The sequence below is a fragment of the Bicyclus anynana genome, chromosome 8 (assembly GCF_947172395.1).
Source record: "Bicyclus anynana chromosome 8, ilBicAnyn1.1, whole genome shotgun sequence".
Lineage (NCBI taxonomy): Eukaryota > Metazoa > Arthropoda > Insecta > Lepidoptera > Nymphalidae > Bicyclus > Bicyclus anynana.
Genome location: NC_069090.1, coordinates 17,107,016 through 17,129,628, shown reverse-complemented (window position 1 = coordinate 17,129,628; position 22,613 = coordinate 17,107,016). Strand labels below are relative to the sequence as shown.

General features: G+C 35.6%; 2 protein-coding genes across 2 annotated transcripts; one reads left to right on the top strand and one right to left on the bottom strand.

Moving 5' to 3' along the window:
* The first annotated feature begins 339 nt into the window (after positions 1-339).
* Positions 340-13,444, top strand: LOC112048611 (serine/arginine-rich splicing factor 1B). The gene is made up of 6 exons (XM_024086218.2): positions 340-673; positions 2,663-2,876; positions 7,437-7,583; positions 7,832-7,911; positions 8,224-8,346; positions 10,178-13,444. Exons 1-5 carry the CDS (start codon positions 495-497, stop codon positions 8,339-8,341), a joined length of 738 nt encoding a protein of 245 aa, XP_023941986.1. The 5' UTR covers positions 340-494; the 3' UTR covers positions 8,342-8,346; positions 10,178-13,444.
* Positions 12,808-22,613, bottom strand: LOC112048609 (2-methoxy-6-polyprenyl-1,4-benzoquinol methylase, mitochondrial). Its single transcript, XM_024086217.1, has 7 exons — positions 22,296-22,613; positions 20,702-20,851; positions 19,552-19,681; positions 18,428-18,563; positions 17,331-17,419; positions 15,056-15,167; positions 12,808-14,523 (listed from the first exon to the last, which is right to left on the bottom strand). Exons 1-7 carry the CDS (start codon positions 22,459-22,461, stop codon positions 14,422-14,424), a joined length of 885 nt encoding a protein of 294 aa, XP_023941985.1. The 5' UTR covers positions 22,462-22,613; the 3' UTR covers positions 12,808-14,421.

Below are 22,613 nucleotides of genomic sequence, written 5' to 3'. Positions count from 1 at the left end.
AAAAAGAAAAAAAAAACAATATTTTTATTACTGAATTATTAATAAATTTAAATTATCTTATTTTAGGAAATAATGTACGAAATACATATTTTGATACTCAATATATTTTAATATAAATAGTTGAATATTTGGGTAATACAATGCACCTGTTTCTTAGATTTTCACTTATTTTTTTATTCTAATTACGTTACAATTTACAAAATGCAATTATTACATAAAATTAAATTATTTGGAACATTATATTCTTGGACTTAACCAGTGATTACGCAGCCATAGACAATGAAAGAAATCTATAAACTCAAACAATGAATTTCCGAACGAACAACGCTCGTCAAGACGTGCCTCGATCGGGTCGGGGACGCCATCTTTAAATTTGTCAAAAAAGCGCCTGCCTGCCGCCGACTACTTTGAAGAAGCTTGTGTATTAGATTTAGGCTTATTTCACTGATATTATAATTTTTTTTTAGTTTTTAATTACTTAAATACACACAATAATGTCTGGCGGTAGCGGTGGCAGCAGAAACGAGTGCAGGATATATGTCGGGAATCTGCCCCCTGACATCAGAACAAAGGACATCCAAGACCTGTTCTACAAATTCGGCAAAGTTACATTCGTTGATTTGAAAAACAGAAAAGGCCCACCGTTCGCTTTCGTAGAATTTGAGGACCCGAGGTAAGTATTTTTCTATCATCATTATCATGGCTCGGTTGTATTCAGCCGCCATTCGTAAACGTTTATCTTAATTGGGCTATATTACTGATAAGTACGCATTAATTGTTGTGTGGTTGTAACAAATTGTGTATTTCCTTCGAATCGCATATTCGTTTGCGATTTTGCGTTTCAGCTTGATGTTTTGAATGAGGGTATTTCAAAAATAACAGAAAAATAGTTATAGAAACTCATCAATTATTTTCTTTCGGTATCTGTCACATAAATTTGAACTACTTCAGGCTACATTCCATTACTACAACACACTCTTGTTTGGTATATTTATGATTTGTCCTGAGCTTTGTATTCTGACCGTTAACCACTTTATATGCTTACCTATTGGACACCATTAGTTATAAAAATGGTATGACAAGCCAGATTTGCCTCTAAATTACCAAAATTATTAAAAAAATTTATTCCTAAGTTTTGAACATTGAATTTTGTTAATAAATAATCAAATTCACTGAATAGTATAAAAGTTCCGAGAAGCTAAATACCCAGGAACTTTTACATAAAGATTTAAGGGCAAAGAGAGCCAAGAACAGACCTTTGAGTTTTCAGTCTGTCCATTTAACTGATCTGATCTATCAAGTCATTATTTATTTATTTATTTCAGTGTCCAATTGCATAATATCCTGCCTTTTGTCTAGAAGAAAATAAATATTATTTTGAATAATTTACTTCTTAAATTATTCAAAAGTTTCTAAAAGAGAACAGAGACAATTTTTTTTTTAATTATGTAGAAATACATACATAAGTCTTAATTCATCAAGTGTGCAAAGCAGTTAAAAATATAAGTTATTTATAAACATCTTTCAAGGTGATAGATATTTGGAACAATAAGGTTTAAAAGTTTCAGGAACACAACATGAAAAACAAAGTAATTAAAATATCACACTGATTGCACACTGGCAACTGTATGTTTAACTCATGGCCAAATTACTGATAACAGTGCAAATAATGAAACATTACAACATAGCTTGTGAAATTATTTGTATTAGCATACACATTGTAGTTTTAAGATACTAAGCTTTACTGCCTAGTTAGGATGTGGCATCTTTATCTTTATAAATTTTTATTCTACAGCCATTTTCTACCATTAAATGGTTGGAGTGTGTGAAAAAGGATTTTTTTTTATAATAAAAGAATGTTTGCCATATCTTTTATAATAATGGTCAATATTGCCATTCCTCTCCAACTAGTTGGGTATGACAATGGACTAATGTGGTGGGGATTGAACCACCACCGCTTGATGATGAGTCCAACTGCTTTTACTATTTCTCTACTATTGAGGATTGTGTGTAAACAAAATTGACAAATGATAAAAGTGAATGGAGAGATTTATATATTTTATTGACACTGCATAATTGGGATAAAGTAAGAGATGATGATGAGCAAACTCAGTATAATGTTGCCCAATGATGAGAACTCATGCTGGAGGGGTGTAGGGTGGAGAGGGCATGGCTGTACCACTGCCTCTGCATACACTGGTATGCAGTATAATGCTCAATTTACCCTGCGGGTGCCCGATGACTAACAGATTATGAGAGCTGAGGGCTTATTACAACATTTTATATAAAATGTTATACTGTAGCTTGGCAAGTTCGTTGATGACACTCCCATGATATGCGGGCGACGGGGGGAAAGCCTGCGCGGGTGGGAAATCGTGCGTGTGGGGAAGTGAAGTGCATCAGTCGTGGGTTTTTCATTCATCGCTACACGCCCCCCGGCCCGCGCGGACCATCGTGAGTGTTACGAACAAACTTGTCAAGCTATAGTTGCTTGTTCAAACTGTACACAAGGACAAGGTTCTATAATTCAAGGTTCAATTCAAATACGATAAATGATGTTTTGCAGTAGACGTCATTCTAGCGAAATTAAGGTGGTCCAATTTAATTGTGTGTGGTCTAAATTTTTATTATTAAATAGTGTATTGAAATTGTTGTCTACCAGGGACGCAGATGACGCGGTGCGAGCTCGCGACGGCTACGACTACGATGGATACAGGCTACGGGTGGAGTTCCCGCGAGGAGGAGGTGGGGGAGCGCGCGGGGGCCGCTCGCAGGGTGACCGCTTCGGGCCGCGTCCCGCCGTCAGGGGGCCGCCCGCCCGTCGCTCGGAGTACCGCGTGATGGTCACTGGGCTGCCGCCATCTGGCTCTTGGCAGGTTCGCTTAAAAAAATATTTACAGCTATTTTTTTGAAGATCATAGTGGTAATATTTACAGATAGGCATATTTTTTTAAACTTACTAAGCACAAACACACAAACACAACAAAACACAGATTTTCTTCTTCTGTTTGTGAGTGAGTTGAGCAATGGTTTTATGATGAACAGAATTCAAATTTGACATCACATAAAATTGCAGTTGCCCTTTGTCAAATAATAAATGGAATTCTGGACACTTAGTATAATGTTGCCCAATGATGAGAACTCATGCTGGAGGGGTGTAGGGTGGAGAGGGCATGGCTGTACCACTGCCTCTGCATACACTGGTATGCAGTATAATGCTCACTTTACTCTGCGGGTGCCCAATGACTAACAGATTATGAGAGCTGAGGGCTTAGGGCTTAGTATGTGGTTTTATATCACTCTTTATACATTTTTTTTTCTCTTGCAAAATCACACCCAAATTCACAAACAAAATTATCTGTCATTTTAGCCTAGCTTAGATTTGGTACATAATATAAGCTATACTAGGAGTTTTTGCCCATATTTTATACCCATTTACCTACATAAAAAGGTATTTTTACAGACTTTTTTATAATTATTTTAGATTGTGGATCTTGTACTTTAACGGAAAAGTAATATCTAGTGAGGCAATAATTGGTCTGAGCAAGATGAGCTAATCATCTGTTAGTAAAACCATATATTTATGCATATTATATGCATCTCCTGTTGCAAATGTAATTTGTAGTTTTTTTTTATATAATGAGATGCATTTCTGAGGTATTGTGTGGTTATTTTTTGCATATCACACAATATTTTTCAAGGCTGTAATTAATATGTATCTGATTTAGAATACAATATTTTTGCATTGAGTGATTGCCATCTGATATATTTTATTGTCACTTGATCAGGCAAAAAATGATTATTGATATTACATGATGCAACTTTTGTTAAAGAGAATTTTATTTCTGCAAAGTTGTATGTGAATGACATTGCATTAACTATTGCAATTTTTAATAGCTGCCTCAGCAAACATTGTTCTACCATAGATATAAATTTATTTCCTACTTAAATACTAAAATTATTCAAATAATATGCTATTTTTATTACTAGGAAACTATTTTTCTCCTAGTGCTATAAAAATGAGCACTAGCCATAATAGATCAAACTTCTAGTGAGCTAGTCATTCTTGCAGAATAATTGTCTGGTTTGGGTCTCCATGTAAGATCAGACTGGTCATCAACTTCTAATTTGTTTGTTGGTAAACAGTCCATGTTGAGTAGGGCTGTATACTATATTATGATATTATACTATACTATGCACAAAAATTAAGGGAGCAGAAAAAAAATCCAAATTTTTGGGGGATTTTCAACAGGCTGTAACTTATACAAAAATGGTCGTACAGCAAAAAAATAAAAAGCAAATTGTAGCTCTAAGTGTTTAGTTTTTGGATCTGAGTTTGAAAATTTTTTTTTGAAAATATTTTTCGAGTAATCATAAGAAAACCACCGAAAAAAAAATTTTCGAAATTTTTTTGGTTTTTTTTTTAATCTACGGACGTGGAAAAAATTTTTTCGACTCAACCTCTATATGGACCGGATAGCTTGTTTATTCAGATTTAATTTCGTTTTTTTTAAATCTCGATACGAGCATTTCTCGCTGAGATATCGATGTTTGAATGGAAAAAGATCATTTTGTCTTTGATTACCAATATCTCAGCAACCAATGATCGCACAGAAATTTTGAGGTTGGTTTCAAAAACTTGAATAAACTTTCTACAAGGATTGGCAATTGAATTTTGAAAAAAAATTTTTTTTTCAATCATTACATGAATTTGAAAAAGCATCCAAAAAAGGGCTTTTTGTCGTTTTTTGGAAAGTCAAGCGCCCAATCAAAAATATTGCGGAAACCACTGACGTTAAGTGTGCCTTTTACTGTTCAATATACCCACAAAAACCCTACAAAGTTTCAATTCAATCCAGCCAACCGTTTTTTTTTCCCACTTGATCGAATTTTTGAAAAAATTAAAGAGCAAGAATTTCGTTCTGAAAATGTCATAATTTACGCTTTTGTGCTTGCGCACGTGTATGTGTGTGGTTTTATCAGAGATTGAGACCCTGTGGTTCGTCACTTCCACACACACACACACACACACACACACATACATCTTCGGAGAGTGAGTTTGGAGTCACAAAATACTGTGGAACACACACATACACGTGCGCAAGCACAAAAGCGTAAATTATGACATTTTCAGAGCGAAATTCATGCTCCTTTAATTTTTTCAAAAATTCGATCAAGTGGGAAAAAAAAAGGTTGGCTGGATTGAATTGAAACTTTGTAGGGTTTTTGTGGGTATATTGAACAGTAAAAGGCACACTTAACGTCAGTGGTTTCCGCAATATTTTTGATTGGGCGCTTGATTTTCCAAAAAACGACAAAAAGCCCTTTTTTGGATGCTTTTTCAAATTCATGCAATGATTGAAAAAAAATTTTTTTTTCAAAATTCAATTGCCAATCCTTGTAGAAAGTTTATTCAAGTTTTTGAAACCAACCTCTAAATTTCTGTGCGATCATTGGTTGCTGAGATATTGGTAATCAAAGACAAAATGATCTTTTTCCATTCAAACATCGATATCTCATCGAAAAATGCTCGTATCGAGATTTAAAAAAAACGAAATTAAATCTGAATAAACAAGCTATCCGGTCCATATAGAGGTTAAGTCGAAAAAAAATTTTCCACGTCCGTAGATTAAAAAAAAAAACCAAAAAAATTTCGAAAATTTTTTTTTCGGTGGTTTTCTTATGATTACTCGAAAAATATTTTCAAAAAAAAATTTTCAAACTCAGATCCAAAAACTAAACACTTAGAGCTACAATTTGCTTTTTATTTTTTTGCTGTACGACCATTTTTGTATAAGTTACAGCCTGTTGAAAATCCCCCAAAAATTTGGATTTTTTTTCTGCTCCCTTAATTTTTGTGCATATAGTATGCGCGTTATCATCTGAGTCGTCCGGTCATAAAAGTCAAAAAAGATAGGAATGTGCAGCGCGCCTACCTGCGCACCCTATAGTACGCGCGTTAACAACTGAGTCTTAGGGCCATAAATCATTTCTCTATATCTATCTCGCTTGCACTTATGGGTCTTATGGAGCCGTCTAGTGAAGGGTGTAACAATGAAAGACATATTATCGATAAGTAAAGTTTATTATCGTATCTTGTTCACAAAATTAAAAAAATTAACAATATTTGATTTAATATAATACATCTTTCATATTATATAATTATTAACTAAATAAAATTAATCTTCATCTGAGTCTTCATCATCAGAATCTTAAAATTCTTAAAATTTGTTCTTGGTATACAGGTACTGCCTGATTGTGATACTTCCGTCTTGATTCGGTCCACTGTCGCTCTGCTCACACCACAAACAAATGCGGCCATTTCACGTGGTTTGTTGAAATTTAGAGAAGCCACTTTATTCGGATCACTTTTCAATTCATTGAGAAACAGGAATACGTTGTGAATCAGTGTTCGAGCTTGAGGGCTAATATCGCCATGTAATTTCTTCAGATCAACGTTAGAAAATAAAGTATCCATAGTGCGCAACGAGTAACACATGAATGTATTTATTTAATTGCAGTAAACACATTTATAGCAAAAAAAATACGCAATGCAATTACATTAGAAACCGACCAATCAGAATCGTCCAAATCATTATTGACTCATCATTAGCACGTGCGCAGGTAGCCGTTTATCGATAATTAGGGTGCGCAGGTAGGCGCGCTGCACATTCCTATCTTTTTTGACTTTTATGACCGGACGACTCAGATGATAACGCGCATACTATAATTATCGATAAACGGCTACCTGCGCACGTGCTAATGATGAGTCAATAATGATTTGGACGATTCTGATTGGTCGGTTTCTAATGTAATTGCATTGCGTATTTTTTTTGCTATAAATGTGTTTACTGCAATTAAATAAATACATTCATGTGTTACTCGTTGCGCACTATGGATACTTTATTTTCTAACGTTGATCTGAAGAAATTACATGGCGATATTAGCCCTCAAGCTCGAACACTGATTCACAACGTATTCCTGTTTCTCAATGAATTGAAAAGTGATCCGAATAAAGTGGCTTCTCTAAATTTCAACAAACCACGTGAAATGGCCGCATTTGTTTGTGGTGTGAGCAGAGCGACAGTGGACCGAATCAAGACGGAAGTATCACAATCAGGCAGTACCTGTATACCAAGAACAAATTTTAAGAAACCACAAACTTTGTGAACAAGATACGATAATAAACTTTACTTATCGATAATATGTCTTTCATTGTTACACCCTTCACTAGACGGCTCCATAAGACCCATAAGTGCAAGCGAGATAGATATAGAGAAATGATTTATGGCCCTAAGACTCAGTTGTTAACGCGCGTACTATAGTATAGTATAACCACACATGCACTAAGTATGTGACAGATAGCAGTCACAGTAATTGTACCATCATATTGCAAGCATCTTTCAATCACAAAAAGCTTTACTTTTATATTGCAGGATCTGAAGGACCACATGCGCGAGGCGGGCGACGTGTGCTTCGCTGACACATTCAAGGATGGCACTGGTGTGGTGGAGTTCCTGCGGCATGAGGATATGAAGTACGCAGTCAAGAAACTGGACGACTCGAGGTTCAGGAGCCACGAGGTGTGTACAACTTGAGATCATCATTATCATTATCACATTATTTTTACAGCCAAGGCTCCAATGCAAGCCTAGCGTGAATATAGAATCTTCAGTTACTATAAGATGTTAATGAAAAATAAAATACAATCCACATGGTCTGGGTCATTGTCTCTTTAACATATTTTGTTTATAAGAATATTTATTAGGCATTGCAGTGGCCCAATAAAAACGATGACAATGGTGTAATATAAATCATGTATATGTTGTAGGGTGAAGTGTCATATATCCGAGTGAAGGAAGACAGCGGCACCAGCGGCGGCGGAGGAGGAGGCGGCGGCGACAGGGACAGGTGAGTCTTCTACTGCTTACTGCTTAATGGCGACATGTTGCTCCTACAACAGTCCTACATTTTTTATAAAAATATATAATAGCCATTAGCTATATCTTTTTTATAATGACCAATATTCCCCTTTCTGCTTAATCTAAAAGAATCCCTTCATGAGAGCGTGCATGAAATGAAGCATAATTTGTTTCCACACTATTGTATTCAATTAACTCCGATCAACTTTGCAAGTACTGTATTGAGCGTGATATGTACATACGGAGTGCGTCTAGAATTCTAGTGAGATCTAGGCTTGTACATTTGAAGTGTTGTTTGCAGGTCTCGTTCGTACTCACCGCGCTCGCCGTCATACGCGCGCCGCCGCGGCTCGCCCACCTACTCGCCCGTGCGCCGCTCGTACTCCCGCTCCCGCTCCCGCTCGCGCAACAACTACTGAGCACGGTGAGTGTCGCACACTACCCCACACCCTACACCTGCGGTCACACCACCCCACACCCTACACCTTTGCTCAAACTACCCCATAATTTTCACCTTTGCTCACACTACCCCACACCCTACACCTGTGCTCACACTACCCCACACTCTTCACCATTCTCACACTACCCCACACTCTTCACCTTGCTCACACTACCCCACACCCTACACCTGTAGTCACATTACCCCACACCCAACCTGTCTACACACTACTACCTCATACTACACTCACTGTAAACAACATTCACTGACGAGTCTAACCCGATTGTGTGATTGAGATCATGTATCTTCTAGAAAATGTACCAATACCACCAAGATGGTGGTTTCAGTAACATTCTGTTCTCTCAAGGAGCATGTTAAGCTGTTGTTCCTGGTCATTAGGGATTGTTACAGAATTATCTGCAAATAATTCCACCGTACCCTGTGACTGAACCTTTTATTGTTGGTTAAGTAAGTAAATAAAAAAGTTTTTGTTTATATCTCTGAAACGCCTGTACTTGTAATTCTTTGAACTGATTTTCTGGCGATTGATTTACATACACAAAGATAGTCTTAGTCCCTAACTGAACAAAAACATTCACAGCACATTACACAAATAACCCTAATGATTATATTTTATTGTATTTCCAACACACTTTTTGATAATATTTATTAACTCGACTTACTTCCACAGTTGTTTTGGATAAAACGTGTTACAATTAATTCAGCCGTCATTTGACGGCGCTACGGACGGTCGGAATTTACACATTAGACTCACATGTGGGATTTATTCAGGAACTTCAGGACATCACAATAAACTTGGAAATACACTCATGACATGTGATGTGTTGTGTCTAATAAAATTATATTATCTTAAACTGACTGAGTCTTCCTCCGCTTATTACATAAGTGCAAGTATAACGACCAAAGCGAGAAAGATTAGAAACTTCAAAAGCTCAACTGCAAAGGGTCAGTCTCATCACCAAGGGGTAGCGGTTTGATTCCGTTGTGATTGTGGACTATTCCACTTGTATGTAACAGTCTTTTTTGACTTGGAATGGGCATATTAATGAAATTGTTTGTTATTTTAAGAATATTTGCCATATCTTTTTTTAATATGGCCAATATTCCCCATTCCCCTCCAACTAGTTGGGAAAGACTGTATTAGGAGTGAGTACTACAATAGTAGACCAACGGTCGGTGATGAGTCTGACCGCTCTTACCGTTGAGTTATTGAGGCTATATTTATTAAATGCAAATTCAATGTGCGTTTGATAGAATGGAGAATGCCTTTCGTTCTCTGACATCACTGCACTGCGCGGTTGAGGACTCGGTTGTGGCTTGTAGTTTATGCCAAATAATAAAGGTATCCAAAATCTCCTTTCCTGTAGTGAAAAGTATAATAAACCTAAATTCATTAAAATTTTTATGCTATAGATAATTAAATCCAATCAAAAATAAAGTTTGCATTTCAACTGTTTTACATTGTAATACTATCAAAGTTGTATGTTTTTCAGCGATATTTTAATTTATTTTTTAAGATAATTTATATTTTGATTTATTAGATTTATTTAGAAATTTATATTTGATCGTTTTATTTTTTGTAATTATGTATTTATATTTAAATAAGCGAGTACAATTGCATTAAATAACAAAAAATATGAAAGGTTTTAAGACTGAAGATCTCTATAAAATACTCAAAAGTGTGGTTTGATGTTGAATCTACCAGTGGATCGCTCGTCGTAAGTTGTCTGTATGTGCTATGTATTTGGTGTATATATATGTGTACTTGGGACTGAAGGATGGATGTTTTCAACAGCCCCTACTTGAGAGCGAGCGGCGGGGACTGCGCGGCGCTCGACAACTTCGGTACTCATAAGGCTCGTTTTGATGTATTCACACACAGACAAACACACATTTTCACATTGTGTCATGTAACCTTTGACAATTATGTATATTAACCAAAAAACTTGACTAAACAAACAACAAATATTTGTATTTAATAAGAGTATTTGTTGTTTTATATTATATTATAGTATAGTTATTGTCAAAAGATTCATGACTTTCCAATTTTTAAAGTAAGTTAGGATGGGGTTGTATTTCAGATATACATAATATATTACTCTTCGTACTGAAGGCGATTTAAATAAGTGTGTATATTTAAATTAAAAAAACTTATGTTTTAAGATAGTGTCCACTTAAACTATATTCATAATTAAATTAGGATAAGTTATATGAATAATAATATTATTAATTTCAAAATCATATTTCTCTGTGTGACTTTTCATTTGACTTATGTTGTATTTTTTAATGTACTCAATTTCGTGGTTATTTTCTTTGACTGCCCAATGGTACGACAGGTATGTGGGTAAACTAATGTCATTAAATATAATGAACCATATCATGTGAATGGATTGTTTTCGCCATCAGAATGGAGGGTAATCAAACAAAAAATATTAATACTAGATATAACGTGTATGTATTAACTATCTATTAAGCAGTTGTAAACGTTTATAATTAAAAGCATTTTCTTTTGTTTCATCCTCTTTGGATTGGATCGTTGGATGTGCTTGACTGGAGGTGTGCTGAATGAGGAAAGGACATAGGACATACTCGGGAAACGAGGGAAGGACATAGGAACGTACGGGAGCATTAGGATAGGACCCACGGATATAGGGAACCGGACGGCCGGGACTCCAGTCTTTCTTGTTAAAAACTTTTGGACAGGACTTTCCCCGGATCGGACAGACTCTGGAGCCCGAATCACAAGGATCTAGGATTCCCCTGGGTATGATTTTGAAAGTTTTAGCCAATAATACAAAACCAAAAATGTTGAGTACGTGTACCAACGTATGTGCATTGGAAGTTATACTTCTTTTTTTGTAATTCTTAAGCTTTTATTAAATGAAATTCTTCATTAAAGAATCTTGCTAACTGCACATCGCCCACTAGGGAGTGAGTTTGGCACTGAAGCTATCTTTGAAATTTATCGTCATCAAAGCATTAGTAAATGACTAACTTCATAATTGTTTCCGTGTGTTTCTGTTCGCGCATATATGTTGCATGTTTTATATGTTGAAAGTTTGGTCATGGCAGACATGTTTGAAGAAGCAGCTTTATGAAGTCGCTATATTTGAACATGTATAATAGTGAGATAACATAAAATTAAACTAATTATATCTCCTAACAATACCTAAAGAAGTATAACTTCAAAATAACTTTTTTGAGTGCACGCCTCTTCGTTAAGGATAATAAAAAATTAATATGTTTGTTTGACCATACCCTTGACTCACACTTTATTTGCTTTTCGATGTCTGCGTTACTTTCTTAGACGGCGCTCCTATCGACAGATCGACGCAGACAAAGAGGTTAAAAATTCGAGCAAGCCTTAAACATATTTTTTCATACAAATTTAAACAGTTTTCTCTATACAAAATAATGTCTATACACAATATAAATACAGTTTAATATTTTGCCAAGATCTGATATGAGAAAAAAAATTGTTTACCTAGTTTTTGTGTTATCATCAGATCCGGATTTGTCGATTTTGTCACGTCCACAATGACAACAACAATAACAGGATTTTAGTAATCGAATTTATTTTCATTTAGAAACCTTTAAAGTTGCAAGAAGTGTGTATTTATATAGTTTCTCGAACAAGTTCCGCTTGGTCTGCGTCGACACAAACAAGTGTACATCCTAACAGATATCGATGTCATTATGTAACGAGCATGCTTCAGCTTCACATCCCGTACTCAGTGGCGAGTGACGAGCGACGTGCGACTGGCGACGGACGAATGGGGACATGTTCTGCGGTTGATTCACTTTGTACTGCCACTATACATGAAAAAAACGATGCCCATTCCCAGCCCAGGCCTACCATAACCACTTGGCAATTTCCTTATATCTAAAAAAATCATTTACCTTTTATTAAGTTCAAACGTTTGCTACGTCTTACGAAATATTTAATTCATTTTTAATTTGTCCCTAACAACAAAGATTGTTGATTGACACGGCCTGAATATTACATTTTTTGAAGACGTATAGGTACCTAATTGGTTTGTCTGTACTTTGTTAAGCTCGTAACAGAAAAAAATAATCAGCTTCAAATGTTACTTCTGCTACGACGTACGCAGCAACCTTAGAGCGCGGTTTTTAAAACTGTCAGTACACGTCGTATACATGTTTTATAGAAGTAATGATTGACTATATGCCATCCTTGTTCTTTTTACTACACGTCATACAAGTTAAAGCGCGAAAGGTATAGTTAAAACAATGTCATATGGTTAAAATGAAATACGCGCGAACGAGTGCTATTAGGCAAAATAAGGTTCCGCCACCGATGAGCGTTGAAATTTTTTGTCAAAAAAAGAAGCCGCCACTTTCAAAATAACGACATGTTAAAAAAAATAGAATTCATTTATTGAGCTTAATATTTTTTTTTTATAAATAAATAGGGTGAAAATGGCAATTGTGCTGAAATCGTCAAAGATTTTGTTTTGCAACTCATATTGGCACTATAATGTGAATCAACCTATTAGGTTTTAACATTTTTCAGTGTTAGGGTTTTGAATTAAAAAAAATAGAGTAAGGAAGTGAAATGTACAAGATGAATTTTAAAATTGCATAATTATATATTTATATCATAATATTTGAATTGTATTAAATGTTAGAGCCGCCGTAACAGACTGCAGAGCGAGACTAATGGACCTCCCTGGTTTCCAGGTTTATGCTGTATCTATTTCACATTAAGATATACAAAAAAGTCGCGCGAGCGTTTATAAATAATCATGTTGAGAGGATTATCCTCCAACTTTTCATATTATACAAGCTGCTACAGTAGCTTTCACGTTAATTATAATCTCTAATTTATTTGGGATGATAAAAGCAAGTTGCGCGAGAATCGTTTGAATGTCGAAAATGTTACAGCATAAACCATCTGTAGTCTACGGTAGGAAGGATTTGGATTGTTGAGTCAAATCGTGTATCAATATTGATGTGGTAGCTTATGTGTGTAAATTTAGGTACTGGACCTGCATTCCAACACCGACAGATGGACTTGAATAAAACTCCCTTTTAAAATATCTTTCACTTGGTTTTATTTATAAGTAACTACCTTACTCTTTACCCTAAAACTAACCCTGACACAAATATGTATAGCTTGGCAACTTCGTTCGTAACACTCCCGATGGTCCGCGCAGGCCGGGGGCGTGTAACGATGAATGAAAAACCCATTACCAATGCACCTCACTTCCCCGCACGCACGATTTCACACCCGTGCAGTGTTTCCCCGTCGCCTGCATATCATTGGAGTATCATCAACGAACTTGCCAGACTATAGTGACCATCTTTAAAGTTCTTTGTGAGCAAATGGCTCCATTTAATCTTTGGTCATACCATATAAAATTGACATTAATGGTAAAGCATGCGGTAAAACTTAGTCTGGTAGTTTTGACAGATATACAAGACAGGTCCTGGATTCGAGTCTAGCTGGTGGGAAGCTTCCACCGTTACCAGCCTACCAAGCGATTTACAGTTACCGTACGATGAGTAGAAACCGAAAGGAGTGGATTTTCATCCTAGTGAAGTGACAAGTTAGCCTGCTACCATCTTCGATTGCATCATCACTTACCATCAGGTAAGATTATAGTCAAGAGCTAACTTTTAGAAAATAAAAAAATGGTGCAGCAAACTGAACTGCGCAACTATTATAACACAGCTGTGATATTTTTTTACACTCCGTAACCACACGCCTCATGTTCAGAGTGAACTCAAAGTTTGGTGCATACTATATTGTTTATAACTTGAATATTTACAGAATTGCACCAATTCCTGAAAACATAGTTATTATTAACATTCAATCTGATTCGATCTTTAATAAAGTTTTATTAAAATTGATCTTAATATTTGTGATCTTAGTATTGTAGAAACATACTATACATAATCCCTTGAGAAAATAGAAATACCTCTGTATCTTAACCCTGCTTATTACAGAACTTTTTATAATTAAAATATATTAGCTCATAATGTGTTTTAGTGTCATTTAAAACCTCACAGAGGTCATTACAGTTTAAATCCCGAATGAATAGCACAAATACCAAATGTCAGATTTTCATACGTCACTTGTCTAAAGCCAGCTTCTTCAATCATTGATTTGAATTTCTCCTGTAAAAGAAAAAGTTGCGCATTACATACAGGGCCTGTACATACCTATGTTAAAATAAATCAATAAATCAAATCTTACAACATTAACATTAAATATTATTTACTTATTTTTTCAACATCATAAGGCCTAGGATGCGCGCCAACTCGCCAAGACATATCTCGCGAAAAGATCAACCAAAATCGCAACGAAAAAAAAAATATTTCCGGTTCAGAACTATTGGTCGACACTTATGTCATTTTGTCTTCAAGACTTCAAGAGTGATGTCGTGGCACGAATCTTAGGCTTAATGGTCTTTAAAAAAATAGTGTACGAATTTCCGGCCGCACAGAGATTGCATTTCCGACAGGGTAGTGATCGGATGGGACAAACATATTCAATTACAATTGCCTCGTTATTTTGTCTCATCACTACAAAAACAAACAGTTGGCATAACCTTGAAATAGCGCAATTCTTCAACCTTCTACGCCAGTTCGAAGTTATCACGACTAGTCAGAAACGCAATCTCTGAGCGGCCGGACTTGTGTATTGTACCTGATCAGGAAACTGGCGTATGCTCTCGACTAGATACTTGTAGGGCTTCCACTGGCCCGCTATCAGCTGGCCCATCACTGGGATCATCTGGAACGAGTACTGGTCATACATCCTGCAACGAAGTGAAATCTTTATACTAGCACCTACATAGAACCTTGTAAAGTCCTTTACATTAAAGAAGTTACCCAGACGCGACAGATTAATGTCTTAATGGCGCTGATTGTCATTTGATATTGGCGGTTTTATTGTCGTTTATGTAAGGCGCTGTCAATTTTAGTTCAGGTTTTAGCCGCGGGACTTCTTTCATGAAAAGGACTCTACATTGAGTTATGATCGCGTTGCTATTTGTACAAACAAAACGCCAAACTTGGACAGTAGGTACAATGCCCACTGTTAGAGCCTCAATAGCTCAACGGTAAAAGCGAACTCATCACCGAGGGGTGGTGGTTCGATCCCCGCCCGTTGGTCTATTGTCGTACCCACACCTAGTACATTCCAGACTAGTGTTCTAGTATAAAAAAATGCCCGTCTAGTCTGCTAGTATAGAAAATCGAATCGGATCTCTACTATACAGAATTTAGTATAATAATATAATGAAAGATTGTCCATTTATGAAACAATATTTAATTATTTATTTGAGAATAGATAATTCGGTAAAATTTACATTTTATTGTGGTAGTACAAGGTCTTTGAAACAATAATTTAAATTTGTTTAATTGAGTACAGAAAATAACAATTCCGTAAGGTGTAGGTACAAATTATTTTTATTATATAGCTGATAATACAACGGCTTGCTACCCGGCTGCTGCCAGTTATGGAGTTTAGACCCACCATGCTGTTCCGAAGCAGCTTGGCGAGTTTAGGGTGACAGTAAACTTCCCTACCTACCTAATCTATACTTATAATAAATCTGTAGAAAGGTCAATTCTGTACATGAAATATATTTCCAAAATAACTATCAGGGGGTGATTAGTGATCGATACTGATGCCAAAAATGCAATCAGTAAAATTTTTGTCTGTCTGTCTGTCTGTATGTTCTTTATAGAAACAAAAACTACTGGATGGATTTAAACGAAACTTATACAATATTACAATTATTCTACATACTCCTGGGCAGGTTATAGTATACTTTTCATTACGCTATGATCAATAGGAGCAGAGCAGTGAAGAGAAATGTTGAGAAAACGGGAGAAGTTACTCAATTTTTTAAGCTTCCGTCGCGTGTACAGCCTTAATAGTTAAAGCTACATAGAAATCATGTATGACGGAAATGTTTTCCTTAAAATTATCTATAAAAACACAACAGCATATATATGTCTATCTTCTATGGTTGACTCACAATAACACGTGTAACTCCCGATAGCTTAGCAGTTCGGAGCTTTCTAATTATATTTGTCTACTCTTATGTTTATAACACTCATTACTCATCCCAAATAAGAAAGTTAATATTATTACCTATTCAATAAAAAAAGAATCATAAAAATCGGTAAAGAAACACCAAAGTTATACATGAAATACGCTAAGCCATCGCGCGTGAATACTAATTCATGCTTTAAAGATTATTTTTGTGTAACGGTTTATTAGTTTTGCCGCGCTCGGCGCGACTCGCGGTGGGAGGAATAAATAAAGAAGTGCAGCCTTAATGGTAGGGTACGGGTATGGTAGGGTAGGGTAGGGGTAGGGCAGGGGTAGGGGTAGGGCAGGGATAGGGTAGGGGTAGGGTAGTGGTAGGGTAGGGTTAGGATAGGGTAGGGTAGGGGTAGGGTAGAGGTACGTTAGGGTAGGGTAGGATAGGGGTTCCTAGGGGGGGGATAGTTAGTTGAAAGTTTTCAACGACTTTCACGCGGACGAAGTCGCGGGCGTCCGCTAGTGTTACATATAATCTATCTATCACGATAATGACAGAGACTGCTTCACGTACTCTCTAAGGCAGGGGGTGTACTCCTCGTTGAGATTTTTAACTGAAAATGTCTTAGACGAAATCACAACCCTACCAAACGTTTATATCAATGTTTGTTACTCTTTAACGCTGCAACTACTGGACCGATTTGGCTGAAATTTAATATGAAGATAGATTAACACATAGGCTACTTCTTATCCCGAAAAAAAAACACTGTTTTTGCGAGACTTGTGAAAAACTAAACTCCACGTGGGCGTCCGCTAGTATCTCATATAGACTGAACTAGGATTCAAACCCAGGACGTCGTGGTCTAAAGTCACAGGTCAACCACATAGGTATGTCAATGTCATAGATGTTCATTTTAGTGTCACTCACCATTGCATAGTACTGTTGGGCAGTTGGCTGAACTCCAGGCACAGGAACCGGCCGCCCGGCTGCAGGACGCGATACGCTTCTTCTAACACCTGTGACGATGCAATCCAAGATGGTAGCGAAATTTTGAAAGATATAGTAGGTAATCTACCCATATCCCTGATGGACTTGTACGCTGAATCGCTTTGCCGGTATGATGATAACTAACCACGGCCGAACAGAACATCTAAGCCAATTTAGAAAGATCATGATCTGATGAATCTTTGATGATGACTAGGTTTGAATATATTGATTTTTATGATACATTCGGGTAAATAAGGTCATTGTTAACTAATTTATTCATAAAATGCAAAGATTGTTTGGATATTTTGCAAAATAAATCTATACTAATATAATAAAGCTGAAGAGTTTGTTTGTTTGTTTGTTTGTTTGATTGAACGCGCTAATCTCAGGAACTACTGATCCGATTTGAAAAATTCTTTCTGTGTTAGACACCTCATTTATCGACGAAAGCTATAGGCTATATATTATCCCCATATTCCTACGGGAACGGGAACCACGCGGGTAAAACCGCGCGTCGTCAGCTAGTAAGATTATAAAATTTCAAATCTATTAAAAATCTTTATCGTAATTAGATGAAAATTTATACAGTTTTAGCTTCCTTACATTAAGTGTGACATTTTTTAATAATTAAGATATAAACATAAACGCACAAATAACAAAGATATTGGTAATTTTGTTGGAACGCCCATACAAATCTAACGATCATTATATACCTACGACGTCATTAATTCGTACCATTTTGTATGGGACGTTCTTCAGGGATCCGCGGCAGCGCCGCAAATCTGACCCTTTAAATCCCTGTAGCTCCGAAAGCAAAGATCGCAGATACCCTGTTACTTTTACAAGATTGCTTTACTATTAGCATTCTCTTAATTTACATTTAATTTAAAAAACTCTCATCTCATATTCGGATTGGACCAGCGTGGTGGGCCTGACCCCTCTCATTTTAAGAAGAGACTCGTGCTCAACAGTAAACCGAATATGGGTTGTTAGTGATGATGATGAATCTAGAATGTAACCCTGGAGCTGTCACAAACCTTGTCCACACGCGTGCAGTTCCTGATGCCGAAGGACACGGTGTACGCGCTGTAGGTGTCGTCGGCCAGCGGCAGGCGCTCCGCGTCGGCGCACAGCCACTCCATGTGGACGGACGGCTCCTTGCTGTAGCCTTGCCTGGACACAATTTTTTTTTTTTATTAAAAATAAATTACAAAACATAAAAAGGTAAATTAAACGGACAACCACAAAAATTACAAAGATTTGACCTTGGTGGACCATCTGCAACTAAGTAAACTTAAAAATAACTTATAAAGTAAAATAATATTTTAAAGTATAATAATATTTTCTTAAAAATAACTTTAACTAAAATAATATTTTCTTAGAAATAACTTTAACAATAACATAGCATTAAGACAATTTTGTTACATTTTAGACTAAATTAAATTAATGACTAAATAAAATTAAATGTACTTAATGTTTTATGTGAAATTCATAGGTATTATACCTAACCTAACCTATAATTTTGACATGAAATACTGTTTTAATTTTTTTTTTATATTAAAGTTGACACTTTTTTTAAATGGTTTTAAATAGTTCATTATCGTTCTACTAGACTGAAAAGAGTTTTAGTTTTTGTTACATGAAATGTTTTGATTACCTACATGAAAATTCTAGTTTTTAAATATGTTTTTGTCAATACGAGCTAAACCTGTCCGCCACGATGTTGATCTAGTAAAAAACTTTTTTTTTAATTTAATCAAAAACGAGCTCATAATATTGTCCAAATGTTAATTATAACATAGGTAGATAATAATCATTATAACAATTATCTTGAAAAAAATAAATAAGTAAACTAATTATAATTGTAATTATTTCTTAGATGATATGTTAATTTTATTATTTTTTTTTAATATATTTTTTTATACCATATTCAGGTTTTAATCTTCAATGTTATTTGCTGAAGTACGGCTTAGTCTTATCGTGTATTTGTTAAAATTCTCCTTATAGTACAGTAGCAGTGACCGGAAGAGGGGACTTAGGCGAGCTCTCCAAGACTAGACTAAGCGCTAAACTTAAAAAATATATATTTTAACCTAACCCAAACTCTATTGCTTTTAATGTCACTGAATGAAAATGCACTTAACACTTTAATACAACATACCTTTCCGCCCTGGCTTTGCCCACATCCAGCATATGTTGGTTGATGTCACACACTGTGACACTGCTGGGCTTGTCACTTGCTGATAAATCTTTGTTTTTGAGGTAGTTCAGATATCTGAATGATATGTCACCTGGAATTATTATATAGACTTGCATAAATAAATAAATTATCTGGTAAGGCCTTTGATTTTTAGACAATCCTTTATAAAAGATCAAAGATTAGCTCAATCCAACCATAATAACTGCATGAAAATCAATATGTTAGTTTAGGATCACTGAACAAATAAATCAAACATCAGTTATTTCAAAGTATGTATGCATTCCTATATAAATAGGTCTATGACACATAGACACAATATTTTTAGGATACAACAAAAAATAAAATCAGTCTCCCTATCACTCACTCGACAAAAGGCTACGCCCAAACTGGGTATCCATAACTTGCATTATGTAATGAAATGTATTTTGTATAGTTGTTATTATATTGTAAAATGTATTGTGTGGAATTGCTTGATATTAAATAAATAAATAAATAAAATAAATAAATAAAAGGATGCTTAATCTCACCAAAAAAGTCAAGATAGTTACATTATTACTTCAATTTTTACAGTTACAGTTATTACTTCAATAGCTGAACAGATTCAGATGAAATTTGGTACAGAGATATATTATGATCCAATATTCCCATGGGAATAAGAAACTACTTTGCATAGTTAGTATTATAAAGCATTACATATTCAAATTCCTGGTATTTAGAGAAAAATAATGACATGCCTATAAAACTCGTACTTCTAAATGACAGATAATGTTATTTTTACCCCCAGAAATAAAAAAGATTGGTTTACTTTGAAACTTAATGTTGTGATTAAGTTGATGTCCATATTATAGATCTGCTGGCCTATTCACTATTTTGGTATTTATTATCAACTTCTAAATAATCATCAAAGCAACTAACAAAATGTCATCTACCTACTATAAGATATCTCAATTTCGAATATGTCACTTAGTAGCTTAAGTCGAAAATAGTGAATTAAGCCAATCTGAAGATTTCAATTACTAATAAAATGGAAAGCATTTTTGACATAAGTCAACTTGCTAAATTCACGCTAGTCAGGGTACTTTTATTTTTTTTTCATTTCAACTTATCTTACCAGTTCCTCCAGCCATGTCTAGCAACTTAGTTCCGGGTGTGGGAGCCAGTCTCATCATGAAGATGTCCTTCCACACTCGGTGCACTCCTAGTGACATCACATCGTTCATCAGGTCATACTTGTCAGCCACAGTCTCAAACACTTGATGCACTGCAAATAGTACACATAATCATATTATTATTTTTTTAATTAGTATATTAACATATTTTTATTACTCAACAATATTTAAAGTATTGTATAAAAATAGTAAACAAAAAATGTACTAAATACTATACGCTTTATGGGTTGGGTTTTTAAAATATTATTTAATATTAGTAGAACCCTGCAGTTTCATCCTCCATGTTTTAGGTATTACTCCCTGATAATGTAGCTTTCCATTGAAACTACAAGGTCAATTTGAAAAATAGGACTAGTAGTCTATTCAATGTAAACAAACATTTAGAATATTAGTCAGATTTTTCTAATTTCACAAAATATTCTGCATTATATTTAAATATACCCTAAAATTTCCCTTCAGTATTTTTTAGATGAAGTATAAGTTGACGTTTAAAATTTAAGCAGATGATGAAACAGGGCAAGGTCAGGGCAATCTAGAGCCTCAATAGCTCAACGGTAAGAGCAGTCGGACTCATTAACGAAGGGTGGTGGTTCAATCCCTGCCCCGTTCATGCCTATTGTTGTACCCACTCCTAATACAGTCTTTCCCGACTAGTTGGAAGGGAATTGTAATATTGGTCATATTTAAAAGATATGGCAAATATTTTAACAAAAAATTAGCAAACAATGCAGCAGACAAACAGGTAAATATAAAAAAACTAGCGGACTCGCTCAACCTTCGCTTTGACTTATTAATTTATTTATTTGCACTTCTTCCCTATCCCTACCTTACACTACCATATTCCTACCCCTACCCCTACCCTACCCCTACCCTACCTCTACTCTACCCCTACCCTACCCTACAACTACCCTACCACTACCCTACCCCTACCCTATCCCTATACCATAAACCTACCCTACCACTACCCTACCCTACTCCTACCCTACCCCTACCCTACCGCTACCCTACCCCTACCCTATCCCTATACCATACCCCTACCCTACCACTACCCTATCCTAGGATTTAGGGGTTTGAAAAATAGATGTTGGCCGATTCTCAGACCTACTGAATATGCACAAAAAATTTCATCAAAATTGGTCGAGCCGTTTCGGAGGAGTTCAAGTTCGAACACAGCGACACGAGAATTTTATATATTAGATTAGCTGAACCAGCAAACTTTGTTCTGCCATAATATTCTTCTCAAATAATATACTAAAATTGCATTCAAAAAATGGGGGTGTGGAGTTTGAGCATTATACTAATGCCTATGAAATGAACAAAAACATAATCTGTCATACTGTTTTAAAGGGACCACAAACATTAACTAGCACACAATTATTTTAGATAGAAAATGATAAAATACTTTTCTTTAACTTAAGGATCCAAAGGTTGACCTCTGGCTCTGGATCCGCTAGAATCCCATGGAGGAGTTCACCAAGTACAAATTTATTTCATCGTACTTGTAATATTATTTTGATAGTAAATTAAGTCGGTTACCTTTTTTTGTTTTTTCGTCTTCATTTACAGTTTCAAAACCAAAATGGGTTTTTCGTTTGTCGTCTTCTTTCGGCTCCGTCTGTGTGCTAAAATGTTTGGCTCCACACACCCTTAGAGATGCTTTCTTAGAGCCAATTAATGTGAGAACTGATCTCCTTAACGCCATTACAGTGTAATAATATTGATAAGTCTGCAGTATCACTCTACTGTGGCCACTGAACAAGTGAACATTGAGCACTTTTGGTTTAAAAAATTACAATGAAATTATTTACTTTTCTCGACTGAAAAATCAGCTGGGTAAATTGACATTGACAGCAA